This window comes from Castor canadensis, chromosome 2, assembly GCF_047511655.1.
Source record: "Castor canadensis chromosome 2, mCasCan1.hap1v2, whole genome shotgun sequence".
NCBI lineage: Eukaryota > Metazoa > Chordata > Mammalia > Rodentia > Castoridae > Castor > Castor canadensis.
Genome location: NC_133387.1, coordinates 93,030,182 through 93,057,979, shown reverse-complemented (window position 1 = coordinate 93,057,979; position 27,798 = coordinate 93,030,182). Strand labels below are relative to the sequence as shown.

Sequence of the window (27,798 nt, the reverse complement as noted above, 5' to 3'; positions counted from 1 at the left end):
GGATCACGAGTTCCAGAACACCCTGAGCTACAGGGCATAATTGGACACTTTTTTTTTTTTTTTTTAAAGTTTTGTAAGTGGGAGGTGTGGCTCAAGCCATAGAGCTCCGGCTTTGCAAGCCGGAAGCCCAGAGTTCAAACCCTAGTCATTCCTCCACCCCCCAAAAAGCACACGAGTTTTGTATGTGAACTCCTCACACACAACCTGTTAATGTTGGCCTCATTTTTCCAAAGATAAAGGACTGGTCATTGGCCCCAAGCATCCCGGAACCTGCCAGAGCTGCTTCTCAAGAGGGTCAGGACCTTGGGTGGACAGATGGGAGAAAGGCAGGAAGGTCAAAGGGCCGGGAACTTCAATCACAAGGCTCTTAATCCTTTATTTAGGAATGAAGGAAGGCGGTCTGGAGCAGGGTGGGATGTGAGCGTTGGGGGTGGGGACTCAAGCCCCGTGGCAGTTCAGGGCGGGAACGCCCCGCCTCCCTCCGCAAGACTGATGGACCAGGCAATGGTGGAGAGGAAACCCAGCCATTCCTGGGAACCTCTGGGCCGGGCTGGGCGACGTCACGTGACCGAGCGCCCCGCCCCGCCCCCGCCCAGCGCGCACGCGCGCCGCTCCGGGCGCTGAAATTCAAATTTGAACGGCCGCCGAAGACCGAGTCTGACACTGGAGGCTGAGAGAAGAGGAGAGTTGGTTGTGGGAGAAGTCCCCTGCCCGGACTCCAGGAGCTACATTGAGCCCAGACTCACTTCTTTTCTTTTCCTGAGTTTGAACCACCGTTTCCATAGTCTCGTTGTGCACACACGACGCCTGGGGCGATGGACCCGTTTACAGAGGTGAGAAAATTTGCGGGCGCAGTCCACCATGACCCCTCTCGGCCCCCACCCCTGCCTTCCCTCCCTCTCTCCGTCACCCTCTGAGCCCACCGGCGGGGAGCGCGCGCGCGCCTGCGCAGTGCGTGCGTTCCTGCGCGCGGGGTCCGCGCGGGCCTCGCGGGACACTGCAGGGTCTGGTTGGGGAAGGCGAGGGCGGTGAGCGGCGGCCGTGTCCTCTGCGTCTTGGGCTCTTCTGCGATCTTGCAGTTGTTTCTTTGCTACAGACGCAAGTCTGGGAGGAAAGCTGTGAGTCTCTTAAAAAGCGATAGTGCAGAAAGTCCTGGCACCCTGGTGACTGTCACGCCCCTGTGGAGCGCTCTTGTGCATTCCGCCCTGTCCCCGGAGAGGGAAACTTGGGGCCTGATGGAACAGGTCCTGCTAGAAAAAGCTGGAATAACTTGCAGGGTGGAGTCTGGTGCCCAATGACTCAGGGTTCTGTGTGCCGCCGCCCCCGGAACCTGCAAAGGCCAAATGTTGCGGGCTTCCCGCGTCTCTCCTGCACCTAAGATGCTGTTAACCAAATGACAGCAAAGCGTGCAAGTGAGCAGGTGCTGGAACCATCGCGTTCTTGCCTGGTGTCAGTGACTCCTCCACACCTCATTGCTCTGCTAAGCTTCACAAAGCTTCACCTTCGGCATTGACACTTTCATGAGAAGGTAGTAGTGCTAAGTAGCCCAGGGTGTACACGCTAAAAAAACTAGAGAAGTAAAACCTTTCCGTGTATATGGAGCCTGACACTCCAACAATACCTTCCTCATGCTTTCTTCTTTGAGAATAGAATATGGATGACATCGTTATTGTGCTTCATGTTGAACGGACGTTGACACATTCAGGGGTTTCATGTTGCTGGTTTGTCCACTCCCTTTTTTTGCAGGACAGTTCCTCTTTTCTTTATTCCTTTTTAATTAGGCTGTTGTGCAAGTTTCAAACTGTTAGGTTTTGAGTTGTTGCCAAGTGGGCTTAAAAGTGTCTCAACACTAGATTGAAAACTTAAATACTATAAAAAGTAATAATACATTCTTTGGAGGGAATTTAGTAACAATTCCATAAATTAACGCTAAGATATTAAAGGTTTCGAATATTAGAGTTTCCTTGTATTCAGACACTGTGGTTATCTTTTTTTTTTTTGTTTCACATTCTCAGTTATCTTGGGGAAAACACATTTTGTTCGCACACTTAAAGATTCTAATAGGAAAGTTCAGGACATAGTTTGAATTATCTTTAGAGAATAGGGCTGGTCATCATCAAATAGTCACATTGAAATTAAAAAGGATAGTTTATGTTAGGAATGCAGAATAGAGTTCCGTGCTATGTGTTCTCCTTAGTAGTGATCAGAAACAAAGCAGTTAAAAAATTGGCTGAAAAAATTGTGCTTGATTTTAGTTAAAACTGTCATTCTGAAATCTCAAATGAAAGAAACTTCCTGTTTAGACCATTTTAGAATGTGCTTAGCAACATGCCTGGTTTGAGATGTACAGTTCATATTGTGACGAGTTAGGTCTACTGCAGTTGGAATAGCAGCTTTGCCATCTTTTCCTTACTTGGTAATGAGTGAACTGTTTGAATTGGTTCCAACTCAATTTGAATGCTTAGTGATAGCATTCAAAACATTTTTGCACTGTGAAATGAACTTCTGGTTACAGTCAGGTCCTTTCTCAAAACTATGCAACACCGGAAGTTATTTGAGAGATTATTTTCTCAATTTTCCTAGTGCCATTTTACAAACATTAATGTCATTTGTTACGTTAATGCTAGGACACTAGGGCTCAAAGTCCTGTCATTATTGTGTCTTATTTTCCAATTACGTTTCATTTTTTGCCTCTGCTGTTTGAAGAAGGTGTAATATTTGAAGGAGGGTACTTTATATTTAGAAAAATCCTTAAAATCCTGCTATATTATGAGGAAGGTCTACTAAACACTTACTGAGCAGTTGAGTTTATATAGTTTAGATACATTATTCTAAATTAATAAGCTTTGATGCTTATTAGCTTTATTGGAATTTTTTTGCTTATCTTTAATATTTTAAATCTGGGAATTTTTGAATCTAATGTAAACAATTGAACACTTGTGTGTTTGAATGGCAAAACCACATTCTTTTGTTGTGACCCATTGCTCATGGTAACTGAAGCTATACTGACTCACAAGTATTCTAACTGACGAGAATGGAATGTGGGCATGTCCACGAGTGAATATTTTAGTCTAGCTTTTTTTTGTCTGCAGAATAATGTCCTGGGGAAAATTGTATCAGACTTCATGAATTTGTGTAACAGTCCTATCACTTTGATTTGTTGAAGACATATTTAGAGGATGAAGGTCTTGTGTTTTAGAAGGCTTTTGGCTCATAAATTACTCTTTTAATGACAGCCTTCTGATTTTGTGTCATTTCTTTCAGTGCACTTTAAATAATAATTTCTAAGAAGAATAAAGAGTTGTTTTCTTCTAAATTTCACTCATGCTCCCTTTGCATGTTTAGAGAATTTCTTTAAAGTTATTCTACTGTAAAGAATTAAAAAGGTGGAATGTAGTTTAACTCCTCAGTCTGTACATTGTATCTGTATGTGCAGGACAGTAGTGATCTGCATTCCTCATTTAGTTGTGTATATTTGAAAGAGGATAAATTGTTTTATGCCATACTCATTCAAATAGGAACATCAGTTCATAAGAGTAAGCAGAAGGAGTATTCGTGGTTTTTTGGAATGTCTACAATTTTAAACTAAAACTATTTTATTATAAATTAATATTTAATTAAGAAAAAAGAATGTGCCTTATGAAAGGACTAGTATGTCAGTTAACTTGCTGCTTGCTGCCACCTCAAATCAGGGTGGTCATTAAGTGAGTCTTGATTTAATTACTTAGATTTCATTTTAAAATGTATTTAACTGTTATCTGTACAGGAATTGTTGATTTTAAAAGACACCTGAAATTAGGCGACCCTTTGGCTAACCGTGTGTTTTTTAACACTGACATTATAACGTAGAAACTGCTTGAACGAACCCGTGCCAGAAGAGAGAATCTTCAGAGAAAAATGGCTGAGCGGCCCATAGCAGCACCGAGGTCTGTGGCACATGCAAAGCGAGTCAGAGAGCCACTGTCAGAAGCAAGTAACCAGCAGCCCGTGTCTGGTGGTGAAGGTAAAAAGCTTTGAGGGGGAAAATGAACAATTCTTTTGAAGGACATAAACCCAGACATTTCATTATGCATGTAGAATAACCCAGGTCTTTGGAGACAAATGGTCTCACCTCTGAACCAGTTCTTGAGGGCTAGGCTTGAAGTTTAGGTTTTAACTCTTCAGAAATGAGGGAATTCACACATACATACATTCTGTCTCTCTCTCTCACACACACACACACACACACACACACACACACACACACACACACACATATCCAATCTTGCTTGTAATCTTATCCTATTCTTTCCTGAATTCTGGCATTCCCAGCCTGTATCAGCCAACTGTTTTGTTTTTTATTTCCTGGAGTGTGAAATAGTCAAAAGATAATAATATAGTATAATCTTAAAATACTTATCTATAGAAAAATAACCATTACATAGGGTAAAAGCCAATGTTACAAAAAAATCAGAAAAGCGACTACAGGGCTGTCTCAGTTATTTTAGAAGCTAATCATAGGAGAATTATTTACTTTCATGTATTTATACATTCCAGGGCAGTATATTACATATTATATAGCATTCAGCCAGGAACATAGGGACCTGGCTGCAGTCTAGGATGTATTTTTCACTGTGACATAGGCTTGTGTTATTGAGTATTATGTACTTGAAAACTAGTGTTCCAGTACTTCATTTGGGTACTTAAATGGAAGTATTTATTGTTTTATGAAAGAACTGTAAACTTGTAGAAGTCTATAATTCCAGGTGATATTGCAAACTAAAATAGGAACACTTTTAAAAAAATGGTTAGATGAGCTCATAGAAGATAGATTCATGAGTTATAAAAGATTAGAAAGTTTCAGGATGTGTATTAGTTGGTATTTATGAGTGCAGTCTTGGCTTTCCAATAGTATCACTTTGGTCACTTCCAGAACAGAACACTCAGACAGTAATGAAACTGACCTTATATGAAATTCACATTATTACTTTTTTTTCTTTGTTTTTTACATTGTTACTTTTAAACTAAGTTTATTTATTTATTTTGCGGTACTGGGGTGGCTTGACCTCAGGGCCTCCACCTTGAGCCACTCCACCGGCCCTATTATTTTTGAAGGGTTTTTTGAGATATGATTTCATGGAACTGTTTGCCTGGGTTGGCTTTGAACCATGATCTTCCTAATCTCTGCCTCCTGATCAGCTAGGATTTCAGGCATGAGCCACTGGTACCTGGTGTAAATTTATTTTTTGAGATAGGGTCTCATTATGTAGCCCAGGCTGGGCTTGAACTTACGATCCTCCTTCACTCAGCCTCCTGAGTGCTGGAATTACAGGCATGCACCACTGCATCTGACTAATAGTTTGTTACTTATTTTTTCATTTTTGTGGTGCTGGATATTAAATATAGGACCTTGTGCATATTTGGGAAGTGCTCTACTACTGAGCTATATCTGTAACTCCTTACTTTTAAAAATACTAATTTTCCAGAAATTATGTTAATACACATTCCTGGAATGTGTATTATGCCTTGTGTTCAAATAGTTCTTTTCCTTTGCTTCTCCTTTTCCACTTTCTCTTTCCTTTCCTGCCCTGCCCTGTCCTGTCCTGTGGTTTGAGCTCAGGGGCCTTGCACTTGCTAGACAGATAGGTACTCTGCTACTTGAGCCATACTCCCAGCCCTTTTTTGCTTTAGTTATTTTTCAGATAGGCCTGGCTTGCAGTTGGGATTGCAGACTCCAGTCACTACGCCCATCTTATTGGTTGAGATGGGGTCTTGTAACTTTTTACCCAGGCTGGCCTCAAGCTCAAAATCCTCCTGTCTCAGCTTCCTATGTGTTGGGATTACAGAGGTGTACCACCGTTACCAGTTTACGTATTTATATTGATTATTATTATATATTTTTTTATTTTGGTATTGACACATAATTTAGTAGCTTGTTACATTCCCTGCTTCTTCCTTAAACCTCAAGCCAGGTGCCTGTCTATCTTGCTTATTAGTTCTTGAAAGATTGTTTCAAAGTTTTTTATTTTTTTTTTGGTGGGATTGGGGTTTGAACTCAGGGCATCATGCTTGCTAGGCAGGCCCTCTACCACTTAAGCTACTCTCCCAGCCTCAAAAGATTATTTCAAATGAACAGAAAACCTGTTTTCTACCCTTAATGACTGAATGACTTTAGGTAGGTAACTTAATTTCTCCAGACTTGGTTTTTTTTCTAACAGGGAGGTGATTGGCTATGTGATCTTCAGTTCCTTGGAACACTTGCTTATTCTGTGTTTGCACTTTTTACTTTCTATTGCTGTAAGACTGCGTGAGGAATTATGCATGGTGACTCAAGTCTGTAATCCTAGCTACTTAGGAAGTGGAGATGGGAGGATTGAGGTATGAGGCTACCCTGGGCAAAAAGTTCTTAACCAAATGAAAGTTGGATATGGTGCCATGCGTGTGCCCTCCCAGCTATGTGAAAAGCATAGATAGTCAAATCTCAGCCCAGGCCTGAAGTGAGACTGAGATCCTATCTCAAAGATAACCAAAGCAAAAAGGGCTGGGGCATGGCTTAAGTGGTAGAGCATCTGCCTACCTGAGTTCAGTCCCCAGTACTGCCAAAAAAAAAAAAAAATTTTGAATCTATAAATTGCATGTTCACTTAAAAAGAAGTCTTTGGTATCAGATTTCTAAGTTATGGAAAGAGAGTAGGGTTTTTACACATTTCTTATTGTGACTGAACACAAGTATTAGACAAACATGGTGTTTCATTAATTTGTTAAGTGCCTACCTCAAGTTTTTTGTGCTGTGAAAAGTTATATAAATTTGAGTGTCTTTAATTTTTTTTTTATCTAGAGAAATCTTGTACAAAACCATCACCATCAAAAAAACATTGTTCTGACAAAACTGAAGTAGAAGTTTCTGACTTGGAAAACAAACAACCAGTTGAGATGACTACTACTGCAAAATTGCGTTCTCCAAGCCCTGTGTCTCCTTGGGAGCAGCCACCAGCACCAGCTGCTGTTAGTGATTCTGTGGCTGCACCAGCATCCCTGCCGGATGAGGGAAGAGGACTGACCTCAAGGCGGGAAGCAACTGCAGGCTCCTCAGTTAAAACACGTATGCAAAGGCTTGCAGAGCAGCGGCGCCATTGGGATGATGATGCAGCAGGTATAAATGATATGGATGGTATAGTCCATAAATCTCTTCCAGTAAGATTCAGTTTGGTAGGTTGAAAATTTTATCAGCTAACACGTGAGAGGTCAATGCTGTTGTTTTATCTGTGTTTGGAATATCCTTTGCTTGCCAAAGGTTTGTGTACCAGTAGTGTAATTGTAAGCTTAATTTCTCGTTGAAGTAGGTGACGATGAGGTTCTTGGACTGGTTCACCGAAAGCTGATCTTAGAGCTGAATTACCTTCTATTTGCAGTGAGAAATTCTAGAGAACAAAGTATGCGCAGTTTTATTAGCAGTGCTAACCCTCAGCATTATATTCACGAAAGCCTATGTCACAGATTCACTCATTAAAGAAACTTGATTAAAGTATGCAGTGCTGTTTGGAAGGAGAGGGCAAAGATGTCAAAAACATTAAATACCTGCAAACACTGAGTGACTAGGCCCTTGCTTTTCATGTACCCGTAATCAATGGGGAGCCTGAGAAGTAAATCAGCAATTATGTGACAGGGTTATTCTTTTTTTTTGAGGTACTGAGGCTTGAACTCAGGACCTTCACCTTAAGCCACTCCACCAGCCCTATTTTTGTGAAGGATTTTTCAAGATAAGGTCTTGCAGAACTATTTGCCTGGGCTGGCTTTGAACTGTGATCCTCCTGATCTCTACCTCCTGAGTAGCTAAGATTACAAGCGTGAGCCACTGGTGTCCAGCAGGGTTATTCATGCTGTGATTAATTTTATTTATTTCCTGACTTGTTACAAAAAAGCTTGAGATGACTTATAAAAATACCTGGTACAAAATAAGGAAATCAGAATGAAGAGAAGATATGGAAAGTTAAAACAAAGAAGTAAAAGTTAAAGGTAGTTTATTAAATATAGGCCATAAGGTTCTTTTCTTTCTAGCAGCTAATGCAAAAAGCAGAAATACTATATCTGTGATCTAATCTTTATAACCTAGGAACAACCCAGCCATCTTTGGCACCAGCTTATGAACTTTCTTTCATGTGTCCTCAAAGATGACTTTGTTGAGGGTAGTAAACCTGTAAGATTTCTCAAGGTAAGCAGATGGCCTGGCTCCAGACTCAGTTCAGTAGGGATCCAGCACAATGTAGGTAAACAGCTCAGGGCAGGTAGACAACTCAGTGCAGGCAGACAACCAAGTACAAGTAGAGTAGACTGCTTGATGCAGGTGATAGCTTAGTGTAAGTAGCTTGATGACTAGTTGGCCATGCTCAAGGAAGCATTCCTTAATCTGTGGTTCTCAGCCTGGCACATGTGTCTCCAAGTAACTCAGACGTTTGGATTCAAATCTTAGAATCGTTGTGGAGCCCCAGGGTGTGGTTTTGTCTGTGGTTTTAAAAGGTGTTTACTTCTTTTTTTTTTTTTTTTTAATTCATGTGTGCATACAATGTTTGTGTCATTTCTCCCCCCTGCCCCCACCCCCTCCCTTACCCCCCAACCCTCTCCCTCTCCCCCCCCACCCCTTTGCTACCCGGCAGAAACTATTTTGCCCTTATCTCTAATTTTGTTGAAGAGAGAGTATAATCAATAATAGGAAGGTACAAGGGTTTTTGCTAGCTGAGATAAGGATAGCTATACAGGGAGTTGACTGACATTGATTTCCTGTGCATGTGTTACCTTCTAAGTTAATTCTTTTTGAACTAACCTTTTCTCTAGTTCCTGGTCCCCTTCTCCTATTGGCCTCAGTTGCTTTAAAGTATCTGCTTTAGTTTCTCTGCGTTCAGGGCAACAAATGCTATCTAATTTTTTAGGTGTCTTACCTATCCTCATACCTCCCTTGTGTGCTCTCGCTTTATCATGTGCTCATAGTCCAATCCCCTTGTTGTGTTTGCCCTTGATCTAATGTCCACATATGAGGGAGAACATACGATTTTTGGTCTTTTGGGCTAGCTGTTTACTTCTGATGCATAGCCAGAATTGAGACTAAGTGATCTGAAGAAATGGATGAGCCACTAATATTTCAAGCATTCTTCCATTACTATGAATTTTTTTTTTTGGTCGTGGCACTGGGGTTTGAACTCAGGGCCTCATGCTTGCTAGGCAGACGATCTACCACTTGAGCCACTCCTTCAACATTATGACATTTTTTTAACTGAAATTTTGCTAAGTAATGGGTGGTAGGGAGTGTAAGATTCTGTTTTCTGGTAGTGGCAATAATAATCTCAAGAGCAAATAATACTGTGTAATGTGCTCAGCATTGTAAATAGTTTTAACACAGTATATTTTTATTCTAATAACATTTAATTCTTACAACAATCTTATGAGATCTGTGCTACATTTATCTTTATTTTATAGAAGAGGAAACTTGATTTAGAAACTTTAAGAATCCTGTCCAAGTTGGCCTGCTAAAATTCAAACCCTAACAGTTTGACCCTTAGGGCTCCTCAACTGCTGTGAACCTGCTTGAATCTTTTTTTTTTTTTTTTTTTTTGCTACATGACAGAGCATAGATAGTTTATGGTGTCATTTAATACCTATTCATTTTGGTATAGGGTGAGGTTAAGCATATTTTCCTTTTAAAGCCTGAGAGTTTAATGAGTAATTGTGCCTGAACAGATGGATGCTCCATTTCTGTTTCACCTTTGGGGAGCAGAGGGCAGCTCTTTCTTAATTAAAAAGAAAAAAGAGTGTTATAGTTTAACACATGGTCACAAGAACAAGCAAGCCCCTAGACATTCTAGAGCATAAGGCACTGCAGTGATTTTGAATATTTTGAAAGCAAATGTTACCAAATGTCTCACTTAGGCACCACATCCTCTTTGATTTTAAGAAATAAAACTCAGGAATTAAGTGTTGGTAATGAATGACAGAATGAATGCTAAACATGACTATGGGAAAAAGCCAGTTAAATGTTTGAGGACTTACACTAAAATATAATTTATCTGAACACAGCCTTTCATCTTTCTTTCTAACAGAAGAGTTAGAAGAGCCAGAAGTCTATTAAGCCTCTTGCTAAAATGTTATAATAAAACTGTGACCTGCCTACAAGCAGGGCTTATTGTAAGGAAAATGATACAAGTATGCAAAAAGGTATTATAGGGAAAGTGATGGTCAGGGAAACTTCTGGAGAAAGGAACAGGCAGTAAGTGGGACTGTGAAAGACAGCTGGCTTTAGATTATGGAATAATCTAGACAGAAAAGATAGTGTATAAAAAGAACAAAGGCAAATAACATGAACATAGTCTGTGCATAATGAGGTGGTAGAAAAGCAAGTGATAAATTTGCAAAAAGCAGTAGGGTCTGGATTGGATTTAACCAAGAGGTGATAGGGAGATACTAGGAGAGTTCAAAGCATTACAACTGTTTTGCAAAGATGATTCTGGCTTCAGAATTGAGGGACTGGACAGGGCAGGGATTTGCAGCAGGGAGGTCAGTTAGAAGGCTAAAGCTATAATCTAGTTCATAATTTTGAAGGCCTGTGGACGTATGGAGGAGAGATTTAGGAAAAACAATCTATGGGACATAATGACTGGATTTCTGGTCCTGGTAACTAGTGGTTAGTGATGCCATTTTTACTAAAAGGAGGAGGAATAATATGTTTAGGAGAATTTCAAATTCAGATATGTTATTTGGGATGCCTGTGGGTGATCTAAGTGGAGGTAGTGGCATTTGGTAGACCGTGAAGAATAGGTCATAAAGACAAGCTCATAGAGAGTGATAAATGGAAGAGAAGTGATATGTGTTGGGTGTGTGTGTATGTTTAAAATTTATTTAGTGTTATGGGATTTGAACTCAGGGCCTTGTGCTTACTTGGCAAGCACTCTACTATTTGAACCAGGCTCTCAGCCCCAGAAGTAATATATTTGAGTGAAGTTGAGAAATTAAAGACCTGAGAAGTATGGCCTGGTGTCCAGTGGCAGTGTCAAAACCAATTTAAGGGCAGTGGTGTAGGCAGTAGGCCAGCTGAGTGGTGAGGAAATATGTGAATGGAAAGAGGCAGCAGCACGAGGGTGAAGGCCAATAAGGAGATGCTTATTTTTATTTTTAAGGTATCAGGGACTTGAGCATTTTTATGGGTAGAGAAGAAAGAGTTTGTAGAGAATAGAGATAGAAAGGGAGATTGGACAGAGGGAGGGATTTCTCTTCCTAGAGTGAGTTGGTGGAATAGGAAGTACTGTGAACCTTGGTTTCTCCATGTACATACTCTGTAGGTGTACAGGCCTAGATCCATCCGTTTGGGATTTATGTCTAAGTGAAATAACTTAAGAAAAACGTTTGGTTTGGTCTAATCCTGTGCTTCCCCAACAGTGGCCACTATATATATAACTATGTTTAAATTAATTAAAATGAAATGAAGTTTAGTTTCTCTGTTACCCTAGCCACATTTCAGGTCCAAACTAGCCACATGTGGCCAGTCATCACTGCTGAACAGTACAGATTCAGGACAGCTCCATCATCATAGAAAATTCTATTGTATGGCATTGGTCTAATTCATTTTTAAAACAAAAAGGTCTGTGTGTGTGTGTGGGGGGGGGGTTATACAATTTTAAATTATTCAGTGTTGCAATAGCATGAATTAATTCTAAAAATGAAACCTAACAAATAGTATCTTAGCATTCATAATCTATCAAAAATTGAGAAAACTAGATGTACACAGTGTTTTCTTTAATTTGGATTAAGTATCATTTGATTTGGAAAGATTGTCAAATTTAGTTTGGTATTTCATATATAAAAGTGCTTTTTACTGGTTCTTAAATCTATTAATATCATTTGAAAATTCTGTATAAGTGATCCTGTTATTGTACCTCAGTATAACTCTTGAGCATGGTTTTTAACTTTTTCTGAAAATTTTTCAGATGATGTACTTGAAAACTCCCACTTCTCACCAATGCCATCTGAGGAGAAGGCTGCCTCCCCTCCTAAGCCACCCCTTTCAGAGGCCTCAGCTACCCCGATTGGGAGGAGGGGGCGTCTCGCCAACCTTGCTGCAACTATTTGCTCCTGGGAAGATGATGTAAGTTACTCATCTGCAAAGCAAAACAGTGCACCAGAACAGCCTGGTACCACTTGTTTATCCAAATTTTCCTCTGCAAGTGGAGCATCTGCTAGGATCAATAGCAGCAGTGTTAAGCAGGAAGCTACATGCTGTTCCCAAAGGGATGGTGAGGCCTCTTTGAATAAAGCCCCCTCCGTGAGCGCTGCTGATGAGTCCCGTTCTGTGGTGAGTCAATATCATTTTAGTCTTTGGAACCTTTTTCTTTTTTGTCGTAATAATTATATATGTATGTAGGTATGTATTTTATAGTATATGCATGGTGTATTTCTGTGTATTTTTAGAATCTGCATCTCATGAAAAGTGAAAACTGTATAAGTTTGGTTACTTACCTCAAGATAAATTAGTATTTTGAAACTTATTTAATGCAAATCTAAAGTATATAATAATGGAAAGATAGAGCCTCATTTTGGTCATCAACAGGAACTCTACAAAACAATTCCTCCATTACAATGCTTTTATGGATAGTCAATATAAAATATTGACTATTTGTGAAAATACATAATAAACTAGTAGCTGTTGTTGTCTCCAGGAAGGCAAATTGCCAAGCATAAGTGTCAGGGCGACACTTTTCACTGTGTATCCTTTTGAAATGTTTGCAACTTTCACTTTGCATGTGTCACCTCAGTTGTCTTAAAAAAAGCAATCTCAAAGAAGCGAAAAGGAGAAAGAATGTTGTGCTCCTGACCATGATCTTTTAATGTCGACAGAGGCTTTGGAATTAGAATTGCCTTCAATTATAGCTCTGCCATATAACTAAAAGTGTGACTATGTACAAATTACTTCATTGTGTAAAGCTTTAGTTTTCCATATGTAAAATGGGGAGAAAGGCTATTGGGAAGACTAAATGAGGCAATGTGTATAAAGCACTTAGCATAGTGCCTTAGGTACATCATAAGTACTCAATGATTTGCTGTAATTAGGCACCAAGTACATGACTGTCCCTAATCTGAAAATATGAAATCTGAAATCCAAAATCTGAAACTTAGCCCAGTGGGGTGGTTTACACCTATAATCCCAGCACTAGGGAGGCTGAAGTATGAGGATCATGAGTTCAAGGTCATCTAGGCAACAGAGCTAGTTTGAGGCCAGACCTGCTTCAAAAAACACAAGAACCTGAAACTAATAAATGGCAGCATGATGACACAAGTGGAAAATTCCACACCAAGAAACTGTTTCAGGCATGAAATTACTAAAAATATTGTATAAAGTTACATTTATGTTATGTGTCTGAGGCGTCCATGAAACATACAAGTTAGTTTTGTGTTTAGACTTGGTCCTTGACACCTGTGATAACTCATTACTGATATTCCAAAAATCTGAAAAAAATCTGAAATGTGAAACAGTTTGGTTCTAAGCATTTCAAATAAGGCATACTCAATTTATATATTGTTGAGTTGATATTAACTTAATTAAAGTACAAATAAAAATGTAATTTGACCCAATGTAGTTAAAAATGTAATAAATCTGTACTAGTGCAATAGTATAGTAAAAGTTTTATAAAATAGGGGTGACCCTATCCCTAACACTTAGTGAGCCATCATTATATTACATAGACGAAACTACATATTATAACTTAAACAGTAGCATTTGTTTATTTATTTATATTTGCAGTACTGAGGCTTGAACTCAGGGCCTTCACCTTGAGCCACTCCGCCAGCTCTATTTTTGTGTAGGGTTTTTCAAGATAAAGTCTTGTGGATCTATTTGCCCATGCTGGCTTTGAACTGCGATCCTCCTGATCTTTGCCTCCTGAGTAGCTAGGATTACAGGCGTGAGCCACTGACAACTGACAATAGTAGCATTTTATAAGTTGATTTTTGTTTTCAAATCATTCAATTTAGTTTGATCTGTTAGTGAGCAGAACAGTTTTTTTCCATGTGTTTTACACAAAGGCTACCAAGTAAATAGGATCAGAATTGTTTTGTTATAAGACTACTTCTAGACATGATGTTATTGTTTACCCTAACTGTTGTCATGTTTCAGAAAGCTACTTCTTCCCCAGTGAAATCTTCTACATCCATCACCAGTACTAAAAATTCTGAGCCACTTCAAAAAACTCCTGTTAGTCCTCTGAAAACAGAGGTATCAAAACCAGTTGTGAAGTCGGCTTTATCCCAGACAGTTCGGTCCAAAGAAGTAAACAGAGAAATTTGTCTGCAGTCTCAATCCAAAGACAAATCTCCAACACCAGGTTATGTATTTAAAAAAAAAAAAAAATCTAATGTTACTGTTGACTGTATCCGAAATATCTGTTCTTAGCATTGTAAATATCCAATTGTGAATGGTTAGAGTGTTGATTTGCTGGGGCAAGTACCTGAGTGTTCTAAATGAGACTTCTCATTGAGCTTCAGATGATCAAATTAGTATTCATTAGGTTAAACTAGCCCATCAGCTGGTAAAAGTATTTAGCCTATTACATTTTAACAATTTAAACTTGCTTTGTCTAGGATGATCATGCTAGATACTTGTATATTTTTTGATGCAGAAAAGCACTGACAACTGGAAATCCCATTATAGGGCATAGTGGAGAACCATTCTTATAACCAAGTATGCAGCACAGTGCTTCTCAATTTTCAACCTGAAGCCACTCCAGATAGCAGAGAAAAGTGAATGTGTATACAAATAACTGCACTCCTAATTACATTCACCTGTGTACATACTTTGTGTGGATGCATACAAATAAGAGTTCTTAGTTCTTGCCATAGTGAACTGATGCTCCATGAAGTGCTGTATTTATCTTGTGGTACATTGCACATACTGTTGCATACTAAAAAGTACGCAAATGTATGGTGATAGAGTTTACTTTGAATTTTATTCTTTTTCACTGGAAAAATTGCTTTAATTTTAAATTTTAACTTCTTGAAAATACAATCTTTCCAGAAATTATAGCTCATTATAAAGGAAGTAGACAGAATGGGAAGCCACTAGTTATGGAGTAAGTAGGAAGCAGCAGTCAATTTGTAGGTGAACCAAAATAAAATCTGTAAACAAGGGTGAGGGGTGGGTATAGTTCAGATAGAGCACTTGCCTAGCATGTAAGAGGCTCTGAGTTCAATCAGAAACAGCACAAATTAAAAAACAAGGAAACAATCGCACCCCACATAGGATAGGACTAGTTATTCTCAATTTTCTAAACACTTAAAGACCTAGATCAGAAGCATTCCTTTTATTATTATTATTTTAAATGGTAGTACTAGGGTTTGAACTCAGTGCCCTGCATTTATTAGGTAGGTGCTCTATGACCTGGGCTGTGCCCCCAGCCCTTATTATAATTGATTACTGGATATAGTTAAAATCATATTGCCAGGGCCTCAGAGAGATTTAATTTACCTGTTTATTTTTGTTTTTAATGGACTTTGAATGCTTTTAATTGATAGATAACATGAAGTGGTAATAAGTGACAGGTAGAGTCCTCAAAACTATGGGCGCAGATCAAATTCTGCCTTTTGCTTTTTTTTTTCTTCAAATAAAGTTTTTTTTTTTTGTGGTACTGGGACTTGAACTCAGGCCTACACCTTGAGCCACTCCACCAGTCCTTTTTTATGTTAGGTATTTTTGAAATAGGCTCTTGTGGAATTAATTGCCCGGGGCTGGCTTTGAACTGTGATCCTCCTGATCTCTGCCTCCTGAAGAGCTGGGATTACAGGCATGAGCTACTGGTACCCAGCTCAAATAAAGTTTTACTGGAACAGCCACATCCATTTATTTACATATCTTCCTGTGGTTGCTTTCATGCTATAATGCAGAGTTGAATAGTTGTGACAGAGGCCATATGGCTCTTAGAGCCCCCAAATATATCCTGCTATTTACAGGAAAGTATTTGGCACCCTCTGATATAGATAAGCCTGTTTTGGTATAATACACCTGTATAATTCTCTTGATGGAAGAGGTGATATGTATACCCCATTTCCCTACTGTGACTGTACTTTATACTGTATCACATAAGTACAATTCTAAGACTGTGAAATAAAGGCATCCCTTTAATGAAGCAGATAACTCATGATTTTTCTTTTGAGGGAGAAGAAGGAAAAAAATGCCAGATTTTCTTATTTTAGACTTTGTAAAAGCAAGATAAAATAAATTGGACTGTAGAAATGTAAACAGAAGTTAATGTAGCCAGAAACTTACTGTTTAAGGTGGATTCATTAATTCACCAGCATTTGATTTCTAATCACTTAAATTCTGATTGTTTGGTGTGAGAGTTGTCTCTCATTCTTTGTTGTTGTTTTTTTTTGTTTTTTTTTTTTTTAGTACTCAGGTTTAAACTCAGGACTTTAAGCTTGCTAGATAGGTGCTTTACTGCTTTAGTCATATCTCCAGCCCAGTTTGAGAGTTTTCTAATCACTGCCTTCTCATTTTACCTTAAAAGAAAAAAAAATTTTTTTTAAATTTCCTGTTGTGCTGGGAGTTGAACCTATTTTGCATACTTTTGTACTTTATCATTAAACTACATCCTCAGCCCAAATTTTTTTTTAAACAACTAAATCCTATAAGTAAATTTAAGGACAAGTACTTAAATAGAATGATATGCTAATATTTTGAACTATCTTCATACTTTTTTTTAACGCAAGTGAATATTCTTAGTAGAACTAAAGCATTTTACAACTAATGGATCTCAGAACTTTTTCCATAAAAATTATAATTATTTGAATAGACTTCAAAAATATACCTGTTTTCTGTAGGAGGAAAAGGAATTAAGCCTTTCCTGGAACGCTTTGGAGAGCGTTGTCAAGAACACAGCAAAGAAAGCCCAGCTCATAGCACACCCCATAGGACTCCCATTATCACTCCCAATACAAAGGCCATCCAAGAAAGATTATTCAAGCAAAACGCATGTTCCTCTGCTACCCATTTAGCACAACAACAGCTCAAGCAGGTATGGCTTTCTACATTTAACATTGTTTATTGCATGGTCTCAGCATGGGACCTAGAAGTCACAATGTGAATTTTAATACCAGTCTGACTGAGATAATAGTATTTCACCCCTGTACCACTCACAGCAAATTGGAAGTAATGTCCCGTCTCCTACAATGTCTTGTATGCACAATGTGTGTCATGAAATTTTAAATGTTAAAAGTGAAGGCTGGTTGCTGCTGGCTCACACCTGTAATCCTAGCTACTCAGGTGGCAGAGATCAGGAGGATCACAGTTCGAAGCCAGCCCAGGTAAATAATTTGTGGGACTCTCGAAAATACCCAACACAAAACAGGGCTGGTGGAGTAGATCAAGTAGTAGAGTGCCTGCCTAGGAAATGTGAGGCCCTGAGTTCACACCCCAGTACCACCAAAAAACAAAACAAAACAAAACCCAAAAACATAAAACCTGAAGACAAGGAAAGTTTTAATAGTGCTTGGATATTGTTCTTAAACTGCTACTGACTCTTGTGTAAAATACTGTTTTTGATGGGTTTAGGAACGTGAAAAAGAACTAGCATGCCTTCGTGGCCGATTTGACAAGGGCAATTTATGGAGTGCCGAAAAAGACAAGAACTCAAGAAGCAAACAACTAGAAACCAATCAGGTAATGTAAATAAGAAATATAAAAGCTAACTTGGTGCCAAAGTAGTGTTGATCTAATTTGTAGTTCAGTATTGTAAAATAATTTTTAAGCAGTTTCTGGTTACAATTAAAGGTCATCTTTTCTGTTCATAAATCCCTTAAGTGAACATAATAACCCTTCTTTTTTTATGATATTTTCCTATTTCAATCAAACTCTTCACCATACTCACTGATGATTTTAAAATTAATTTATTTTATTTTTAAATTCTTTTTAATTCATTATTCATTTATTCACATGTGCATACATTGTTTGGGCCATTTCTTCTCCCTGCCCCTCCATCCCCTCTCTCTCCCCTTACCCTCCCTTGCTTCCTGTTCTGCCCTTATCACTAATTTTGTTGAAGAGAAGACACAAGCAATAATAAGAAAGACAAAGCGTTTTTACTAGTTGAGATAAGGATAGCTATACAGAGAGAGTCCTAACATTGTAAAATTAATTTAAACAGTCTTTCATCATTCTGTTTTAAATTCTTCTTAATATTCTGTTTGGATCCTAGTTCTAAAATGATCTGTTATTTCTCAGTGATGACTGCCTCTGCATGTCATCACTGAGACCATGGGGCCATCTGCATTCCTTTCAGTTAGCAGGTACCTCCCAGACTTTTCCTTACTCCTGTCAAATTTCATTAATCAGTCTTTAACAAAATTTCTACTTATACATGTAAGCCATGTCTTTTTCACTTACATGCTTACTGCATACAAAGTATTTGTTGTTGGTTTTGACAGATCTCACTGTGTATTTAGCCCAGGCTGGCTTTGTGCTGAGATTATAGGTTTATGCCACCACACCTGTCTGGGAAGTATTTTTAAGCTAATAGAATTGTATTTACAGTGGGGGAACAACAGAAAGCAAATGAATAGTGAATGTAATCTTTATTCTTTGAGAAAGACCTACTTGGTTGATTTTGGTTTTTATTCTCTTGCTTAACAATTCACATTTCCTGGAGTTCTGACCCAAATTCACCTGCTCTGGAACATCCCTCTCCTTATATCTGTCTTTTTTTTGAGGACTGAGTCTTGTTATATTGTTCAAGTTGGTCTCAAACTCCTGGGCTCAAGTGATTCTTCTGCATCAACCTCCTTAAGAGCTGGGATTGCAGGCATGTGCCACTGTGCCTGGCTTCCTGTCCTCATATGTAGATTCAACTAAGTGCTTTGTTTTACTGATCTCACTCCTGAACTCTAGGATTGGTTGACCAGTAGAGCTTTCACGATATCTTCCCTTTGTATTCTGTCTTCCTTGTGGCTTTATTTTATATACTTCATTATCTAAAACACTCTGGGAGCTCTTCATTTACTGTGCCTTCCCACCTGTTCACTTTGAGCTTGTACATATAAACATATCCAGTGATAAGTTTTACAATCTGTCACCAAGCCACCTGTCTTCCATACTTTGCTCTGCCATTACCATAGTCGCTGCCATGGCTTTGTGTTGGAGACCTGCTTCTAGAATGGCTACTCTCCAGTCCGTCTTACCCATAACTGCCAGAAGATTTAATGTATTCACCTGCTTAGAATCTTGGAGAGCTCCCCGTAGCCATTATCAGGAAAATGTATAAATTGCTCAGCTTGACATAGAACCAATCCTCACCTCACGTCCTCCCCACTGCTCTACACAGGTGTGCTTCAGTCCTGCCCTACAGACTGCAGTTTTTCAAGTGCTGTTCCTTCTGCCTGGAGTAGGAGTAGGCTGAGAGGAGGAGCACAATAAATTTGTATTGGAAGGAAGGAAGGAAGGAAGGAAGGAAGGAAGGGAAGGAGGGAGGGAGAGAGGGAAGGAAGGAGGGAGGGAAGAAAGAAGGAAGGGTGGGTGGGTGTTGATCTTTGCTGTAGGCATGCAGCTAACTACTATCTGTGTCTTCAAGATAGCTCTCTTAGGCCAGGTATGGTTGTATATGTCTAAATCCAGCACTTGGGGGCGCTGAGGCAGGAGGATCACAAATTCAAGGCCAGCCTGGGCTATCTAACAAGACCCTGGCTCAAAAAACTACAACCAACCAATCAAACAACAACTCCTCCTCCCCACCTAAAAACTACAGGTCCTCTGCCCTGCTTTCTTTGTTCTTTTTCTTGCAAACTCTTCCACAGAGGTGTCTCTATTTGCTGCTTCCAATTTTTGTCTTCCCTTCTTTCTTGAACTCTCTTTACTACTCCCTACATGGACCCCCACCCTTATCAAGCTCACCTGATTCAGGGTCAGTTTTTAGTCATTTAACTTGACTGTTTTGCAGCATTTGACATCATTGACTACTCTTGTGTTTGAAGACTTCGACTTGACTGTCCACATGTCATATTTTCATGCTTTCCCTCCTGTGCCTCTGGAGAGAACAGGGCAGTGGTTCTTAGACTACTCTGTAGTAGATAGTTCCTGTGAAGCCTGTGAGGTTCCTCTCCAGACAGTGGCACATATACATATGAACAAAATTCCTAGCACAGTAACAGTGAGCTCAGTGATTGCCCCCACAAAACCATTTGTGGTCCCCATGGCCAAACAGGTTGGAGGAAAATGCAATTAAGTGTGACATTATTAAAGTCAAGGGAAGAAAGAACCTTTTAAGGAGGAAGGAGGGGTGGGTATTGTCAAGTGTTGTCAAATGTGACTTGAACTGAGTCTGCTGGGTTTTGAAGTAAGGAGTTTGCTGTTATAGGACAGGAGCAGTTTGGGGAAAGTGGTGAGGGTAGTATGTCAATAGTATCAGGCTGAGAAGCAGGTGGACGTGAAAAGCAGAGTCGGTGAGTGTAGGCCATTCTTAGGAGCTTGGTTCAAAGGGGAAGGAGAAGGGAGGTCGTGGCCACAAGGGATGAAGACACAAAGTATGGCTTGTTTTGATCTGAGACTCAACTCAATTTTAGTGTTGACAGAACGCAAATAACAAGCAAGATTTAGAGAAGTTAAATTTAGGAGAAAGAGGTGATAATTGAAGGAATGAAATGAGAGCAGATGAACTCGCGGGAGGACAGTGGGGTAGAACCAGTTAGGACAATCTAAAAAAAAAAGGAAAACTGTAGGTACTGGTGGTGTTAGGGCTATGATGTAGCTGAAAATGGATGGAGTATTTGTCTTATGGTGACTATTTTGTTCATTGTTAGGAGAGTGAAGGTGATAGTTTAAATGGTTCCTAGAGGATGGAAAAGAGGACTAACTCAGAAATAGAAGGAACAAGAAGTAGCATTGTAAATCAGATGGGCTCTTAGACCATAAATGTATAATGGACCCAAACTCCACAGTTGTATTTCCTCTAGGAAATTCAGGCCAAGGAGCCTGACTGTAGATTTGTAGAACTTGGACTGGTTCAGATTTGGGCTTCTGCCAAACAAGAGATATGGAAGTATGGTTGAGGTGAAGGAGTTAGTAGTGTGGTGGTTCCAGTGAAGTCATGAGATGTAGTGGAAATGTAGGAAAATAGGCAGAAACAAAAGAAGGAAAAACTTGAAATGACCAGAAGTGTCCAAGAGATTGAACAAAAACTCTGGTAGGAATTTCTGAGCAAGATCAAGGGCAAACACAACAATGGGATTGGACTTTGAGCACATGATAAAAGCGAGAGCATACAAGGGAGGGGTGAGGATAGGTAAGACACCTAAAAAATTAGCTAGCATTTGTTGCTGTTAACGCAGAGAAACTAAAGCAGGTACCTTAAAAGCAACTGAGGCCAACAGGAAAAGGGGACCAGGAACTAGAGAAAAGGTTAGATCAGAAAGAATTAACCTAGAAGGTAACACACACGCACAGGAAATTAATGTGAGTCAATGCCCTGTATAGCTATCCTTATCTCAACCAGCAAAAACCCTTGTTCCTTCCTGTTACTGCTTATACTCTCTCTTCGACAAAATTAGAGATACGGGCAAAATAGTTTCTGCTGGGTATTGAGGGGGTGGGGGGGAGGGGGAGGGGGTGGAGTGGGTGGTAAGGGAGGTGATGGGGGCAGGGGGGAGAAATGACCCAAGCCTTGCACATTCATATGCACATATGAATAATAAAATAAAATAAAATAAAAAAAAGGAATTCCTGAGCAAGAGAGCCTGGCTAGAGATCTGGTTAGGGTGGGATCTTTCGATTTGGGATTTCAGAGAAGCTGAAGCACTTTTCAGAGGATGGCTGAATTGGAGTGGTGGAGATAGTTTCTTGCTACTGAGAGGCCAAAGTGTTGTTTGGATAACTCTTGTGGCTACTGATCATCACCTCAATGAGAAATGCAGGGGGGAAAGGGTTATTAATCATTGCCAAGGAGTTGTGGGAGGTGGGAAGGTTTGGAGAGCAGAGTATAAACAGATGACTGAGTCTCAAGGGAGCTTTAAGGGGATGAATAAGGCCAGGGCAACACCAGAGACTGAAGAGGAGGCTGCTCTCATGTTGTCAGGGTTTAGAGAGAAAACTAGGGTAAGTTCTGTTCTACGAGGACTAAGAAATAGAGGGAATGTTTAGTAAAGAGGATAAAGATGTAGGGTGTTTGTTTATTATGAAAAATGATTGCTTGGGCACACTAAAGTGTTTTTGGATGCAGAAGAGTTTGACTTGGGAAGAAAGCCCAGAGCTCTCTGTGGGTGAGACTAACAAAGGAGAGAAGATGGAGGTAATGAGGTCATTAGAATAGCTAATATTTATTGAATGCTGAAATGTGCTAGCTATTCTGGTGGGCACATTAACACTTGTCAGTTAGGTAATAACATGACTTCTCCCTCTCTGGTTTTCTGGGTGAGGGAATAAAGTGTAGGAAGGTAAATCACTGTCAGAGAATCCGAGAATGGTCCAGCTGGTAAGTACTGAAATTGGAGTTCTAACCAGACCTTCTGGCTCCAGAACCTTGTCCTTTGAGTGCTCTGGTTATTCTTTGGCAGTGATCCACAGTAAAAGGAAAGGGGGCATACTTCCTCCACCCTGGGACAAGGTCTTGCTCTGGAGCCCGGGCTGGCCTCAAACTCATGATTCTCCTTCTCAGCCTCTGGGGTGCTGGGATTATAGGCATTTGATGCCAGGCCCAGCTTGTAGTTGCTTCCACCAGCACCGTAGTCATTCGTTCATTCATTTATTCAACAAATGACTGTTTACTATATATATAGCCATAAACTTTTTACTTTCAAAGGTACTCTAAACCCATATATAGCCCAGTCTGACTATGAACTCATGACCTTCCTGCCTTAGTCTCCTTAGTGCTGGGATTATAGGTGTGCACCACCATGTCTGGCAAATTTTCATTCCTTCTTGCCTTCTCATCCCTAAAATAGATTTTACCTACTGGGAATTACCAAGAATAGGAACTACCACTGAGGACCTGTGTTTTAAATAAGGCTTGGTTTCATCACATGTATTTTCTCCTATTATGAGGAAATGTATAGAATGATTAATAGCAGTAGTCTTGTTTCATTTAATAACATGTAGATAAAATCTATGGTTCTGAGAAATAAAATTTACCTCATTTGCTTTTTGCAGGAAGTTCACTGTCAGAACACTCCCTTCAAGAAACATCAAGTTGTTTCAAATACCCAGTCACTTTCAGTAACTGACAAGGCAACAAAAAATCAGACACCAGCAAAACCTTCTAATATAGAACCTACAGGTCAGTGTTTTCCATATGTACTTCAATTAGAATGTAGATTTGAGTCTAGTGTAGATTTGGAAATTGGATTAGAAAGCAGAAATGCCACTCTGCTATGAAAAGGCAGATGTATTTCTTCATTTCCACTCATTTTTCTTTTCTGACCATGCAGTGTGCCTTCTCATTAGTTCTCATTAGTTCCAGAGTGAGAACTCATATTCTCCTTTTTTCTTTCTTGAGGCAAGATCTTGCTATGTATCCCATACGGGGCTCAAACTTGAAATCCTCCTGGCTCAGCCTCCCAAGTGTGCTAGGGTTATAACCATCATGCCTGGTTGTAATTCATATGCTTTTTTTTTTTTTTTCCTGGTATGGGGTGTTGAACCCAGGGATTTGTGCATGCTAGGCAAGTACTCTGCCACTTGAACTATGCCTACAGCCCAATAACTCATATACTCTTTTATTTTTATTTTTTGGTAGAACTAGAGTTTGATCTCTGGGACTTGCTCTCGCAGAGTAGGTGCTTTACTGCTTGAACCACACCTCCAGTCCACTTTGCTCTGGTTATATGGGAGATGAGATCTCACGAACTATTTACCCAGGCTAGCCTCAAACCATGATACTCCTGATCTCAGCCTTCCAAGTAGCTAGGATTATAGGGGTGAGCCACTGGCACCCAGCTAAGAACTCATACACTCTTTTGTAGGAGTGTAACTTTTTTTGAGAAACATTCAGTACTGTTGAATTGTAAAGTGTGCATGCATATGTGCTGCCAGTGGTTCTATGAGCTAGATTCATTTCTTTTCTTTTTCATTTCTGTTAGTACGCATTCATTGTACAGGGGGGATTCATGGTGCCAATTCTAAATAGCCTTACATTGTATATTGATTAGATTACTCCCACTTTCTCCCCACCACAGCCCCCCTCCTCACCCCACTTAAAGCAATTGCAAGAGGATTCATCGTTCTATGAAAGAAGAAGCCCGTATATGAAGCCCATTAACTATATTCCCTCACCTTCATCTCCTCTATTTGCCCTCTCCCTTTCCACAAGTACCCTCCCCCCATGAGCTAGATTGTTGAACTAGTATGCAGAGATAAATGTACAAAGACATTCTTTGTAGCACTGTTTATAATGGTAATAAAACTGAAGTGACCTAATTGCCCATTAATGGAAGACTATTTAAATAAATTGCATTACATCCATGTAATAAAATGTCATATAGAATGCCTGAAAAATAAGGTAGATTTGTAATGATGTTCAGTATATCATAGATCTTTTTTTTTTTTTTTTTTTTGGCAGTATGTAGGTTTGAACTCAGGGCACTTGCTGGGCAGGTACTCTACTACTCGAGCAATTCCCCTAACCCTTTTTTGCTTTAGTTAGTTTTTGGATAAGGCCTTGCATTTTTGCCCAGGGCTGTCCTTAGGCAGATAACTGTACCTCCCACATAGCTGAAGTTACAGGTGCATGTCACCATGCATAGCTCTTTGGCTGAGATGGGTCTCACCTTGAAACACAGTCCTGTTGATCTCCATCTCCTGAGTAACTGGAATTACAGGTGTGTGCTGCTGTTTCTCCCCCCACCCACACACCACTCCTCTTTTGTGGCAGGGTCTTGCTATGTAGCCCTGCCTGGCCTGGAACTCATGTAGTTCAGACTTGCCTTGAACTTGTGATCCTCCTGCCTCAACCTACTGAGTGTTGGGATTACATGCATGTGCTGGGTGGTGCCACACCCATTTTATCATGGACACTTAAAATTTTTTATTTTATTTAAAAAATTTGTGGTAAAAACATGTGATAACTAGAATTTACCAACTTAGCCATTTTGAGGTGCAGTTCTCAGTAGTGTTAAGTTCATTCATATTGTCCTAGATCTCCAGAACCTTTTCATCTTGCAAAACTGAAACTGTACACATTAAACAAAGACTCCCCATTTTTCCTTCCTCCTCTAGGCCCTGATAATCACCATTCTACTTTCTGTTCCCATGAATGTGTCTACTTCAAACACTAATGAGTGGAATCATGCAGTAGTCCCTCTTTATCTGCTGGGATACATTCCAAGACCCGTAGTGCATGCCTGCAATTGCGAATAGTAACTACACTCCATAAAACTTGTTTGTTTTTCTATATGCCCCACATGCTACCAGAGTTTTCGCGTGCTACCAGAGTTTATTTCCTTCTGTGTATTATGCTCTGGTGCCTTCATGTGTCAGTTCTTTGCATTATGGGGCCATTATTAAGTAACAAAGGTTGCTTGAACATAAGCACTGAGATACAGTGACAGTGGATCTGATTACTTAGGCATCAAAGTGACCAAAGCGTGGGTAGTATTTACAGTGTGATTTCCTGAACCAAGAGGAGGGAGTGGGGAGATTGAATGGGGAGACATGTGACTTCATCACACTACTCAAAATGGTGTGAAATTTAAAGCTTACTGTTTATTTCTGGATTTCCATTTAATGGTTTTAGACTGTGGTTGGCCACAGGTAACTGAATCTGGAGAAATGAAAGGGTGGAAAAGGGAGGACTGTTTTTGTCTTTTAAGGCTGAATAATAAATAGTCCATTGTATATACATACCATATTTTGTTTATCCAATCATCTCCTGACTGTTGAGAATAGTGTTGCTATGAGCATGAGTGTACAAATTTCTCTTTGATATTTGAAATTATGTGGATAAGTCCCCAGAAACAGTGTTGCTGGATCCATTTTTAATTCTGTTTCTTTTGGGTGGTACTGGAGTTTGAACTCAGGTCTTCATGCTTGCTAGACAGGTGCTGTAACACTTGAGCCACTCTGCCAGCCTTTTTTTTGTGTTGGGTCTTGTGGCCTGCAGGAGCTTTTGTCCTAGAAACCTAACTGGGAGCGAAGGGAGATTAAGAAAGGACAAAAGACAGAAGACACACATGTAGAAAGCTGGGGTCAGGTGGGCTGGATGCTTTGGTGGAGACACACACCAGCCTCCTCCACCTCCAGGGAGTTCATTACATACAGTAGTAAGCAAGGAGGTGGAGCAGTAGTTCTCAGGATGGTGTGACATTGTGTAATTGGGAACCTGAGATTGCTACTCTCTGAAAATAAACATCTTAGGAAAAGCAGCCATGCTGCATTTTGCCCTCACTCCATTCTGTGGCTGGGGCCATGCCAATCCCAGCCTGCAGATTATTTGACATGGCTGTGCTTATGTCAGCCTATGTCAGTCCACTCTCTCAGGCAGAGCTGTGCCTATGCCTTACATTCACCCACACTCTCTTCTAGCCTGCTCTCCACAGCTGGGTATTTTTTTTTTTTTTCTTTTTTTGAGATAGGTTCACACACACACACACACACACACACACACAGCCTTTTTTTTTTTTTTGTCCCTTGCGTGGGCTGGCCTGTAATCATGATCCTCCTTATCTCTGCCTCCTAAACAGCCAGGATTACAGGCATGAGTCACCACCACCCAGCCCCATTTTTATTTTTATTTTTTTTGGTGGTACTGGGGTTTGAACTCAGGGCCTCATGCTTGCTAGGTAGACAAGCTACTGCTTGAGCTACTCCGCCGGCATTTTTAGTTTTTTAAGGACTCACTCTTCTGTTTTCTCTAGTGCACTGTTTTACATTCCCATCAACAGTAGTGTTCAGGATTCCAAGTTTCTACTTCTTACCAACAGTTTTTTTTTCTTTTAACTCTGTTTTTGTGTACCAACACTGTTGTTTTCTGTTTTGAGTGTTGAGTTTTGTTTTTTGGATAGTAGCCTTTTTAATGAGTAGGAGGTGATATCCTATTGTGGTTTTTATTTGTGTTTCTCAGAATGGTGGTATTGAACATTTTTTCATGTTTTTGATTACCTTTGGAGAAGTGTTCATTACTGCCAAAAAAGAGAATGTCTACTCAAATTCTTTCCCCGTGTTTTAGTTATTTGATTTGCTGTTGAGTTGTAGTTCTTAATATATTGTGTATGTTAGTTCTTTGTTAGATATATGATTGTAAACATTTTCTCCTATTCCATAGGTTGGCTTTGCACTCTGTTGATTGTATCCTTTGCTATGCAGTAGTTTTAAAATTTGGGAGGTGATGTAGATCAGTGGTAGAGCACACACTTGCCTTATCCTAGCTCCACAAAGAAAAAAGTTTTTTTTTTTTTTTAGTTTAATGTAGTTTTGTTTGTCTGTTTTTTGCTTTTGTTGCCTTTGCTGTTGGGTTTATATGCAGGAAATTGCACAACCCTTTGTCTCAAAGCTTTTCCCCTCTGTTTTCTTACATGAATTTTATAATTTTGAGTCTTCCCTTTGGGTCTTTAACCTGTCTTGAGTTAATTGTTATATGTGGTGTAAAATAAGGGTCTAGCTTCATTGGTTTGCATATAGATATCCATTTATTGAAAAGACTGTTCTTTTCCTCTTGAATCATCTTGAGGCCCTCAACATTTTGTTTTGTTTTGTTTTGTGTTTTTGAGAGTTCTGGGGTTTGAACTCAGGGCCTTACGCTTGCTAGGCAGGTGCTCTTATTACTTGACCCACGTTATGCCCCCAGCCCTATGTTTATCTTTACACCAGTACCAT

At 39.7% G+C, this 27,798-nt stretch overlaps 1 protein-coding gene across 4 annotated transcripts in view; it reads left to right on the top strand.

Annotated features, from left to right (window-relative positions):
- The first annotated feature begins 623 nt into the window (after nt 1–623).
- Nucleotides 624–27,798, top strand: part of Anln (anillin, actin binding protein) — a 66,977-nt gene continuing 39,802 nt past the window's right edge. For 3 of the 4 annotated variants that reach the window (XM_074065291.1, XM_020182903.2, XM_074065289.1), the window contains exons 1-8: nt 625–833; nt 3,850–4,003; nt 6,817–7,131; nt 11,951–12,315; nt 14,134–14,341; nt 16,833–17,026; nt 17,563–17,670; nt 23,140–23,266. In XM_074065291.1, the coding sequence (XP_073921392.1) occupies nt 816–833; nt 3,850–4,003; nt 6,817–7,131; nt 11,951–12,315; nt 14,134–14,341; nt 16,833–17,026; nt 17,563–17,670; nt 23,140–23,266 (1,489 nt within the window). In that variant the 5' untranslated portion in view covers nt 625–815. Of the gene's footprint in view, nt 834–3,849; nt 4,004–6,816; nt 7,132–11,950; nt 12,316–14,133; nt 14,342–16,832; nt 17,027–17,562; nt 17,671–23,139; nt 23,267–27,798 lie in introns of all 4 variants that reach the window. The other variant, XM_074065290.1, reaches the window with a different exon arrangement.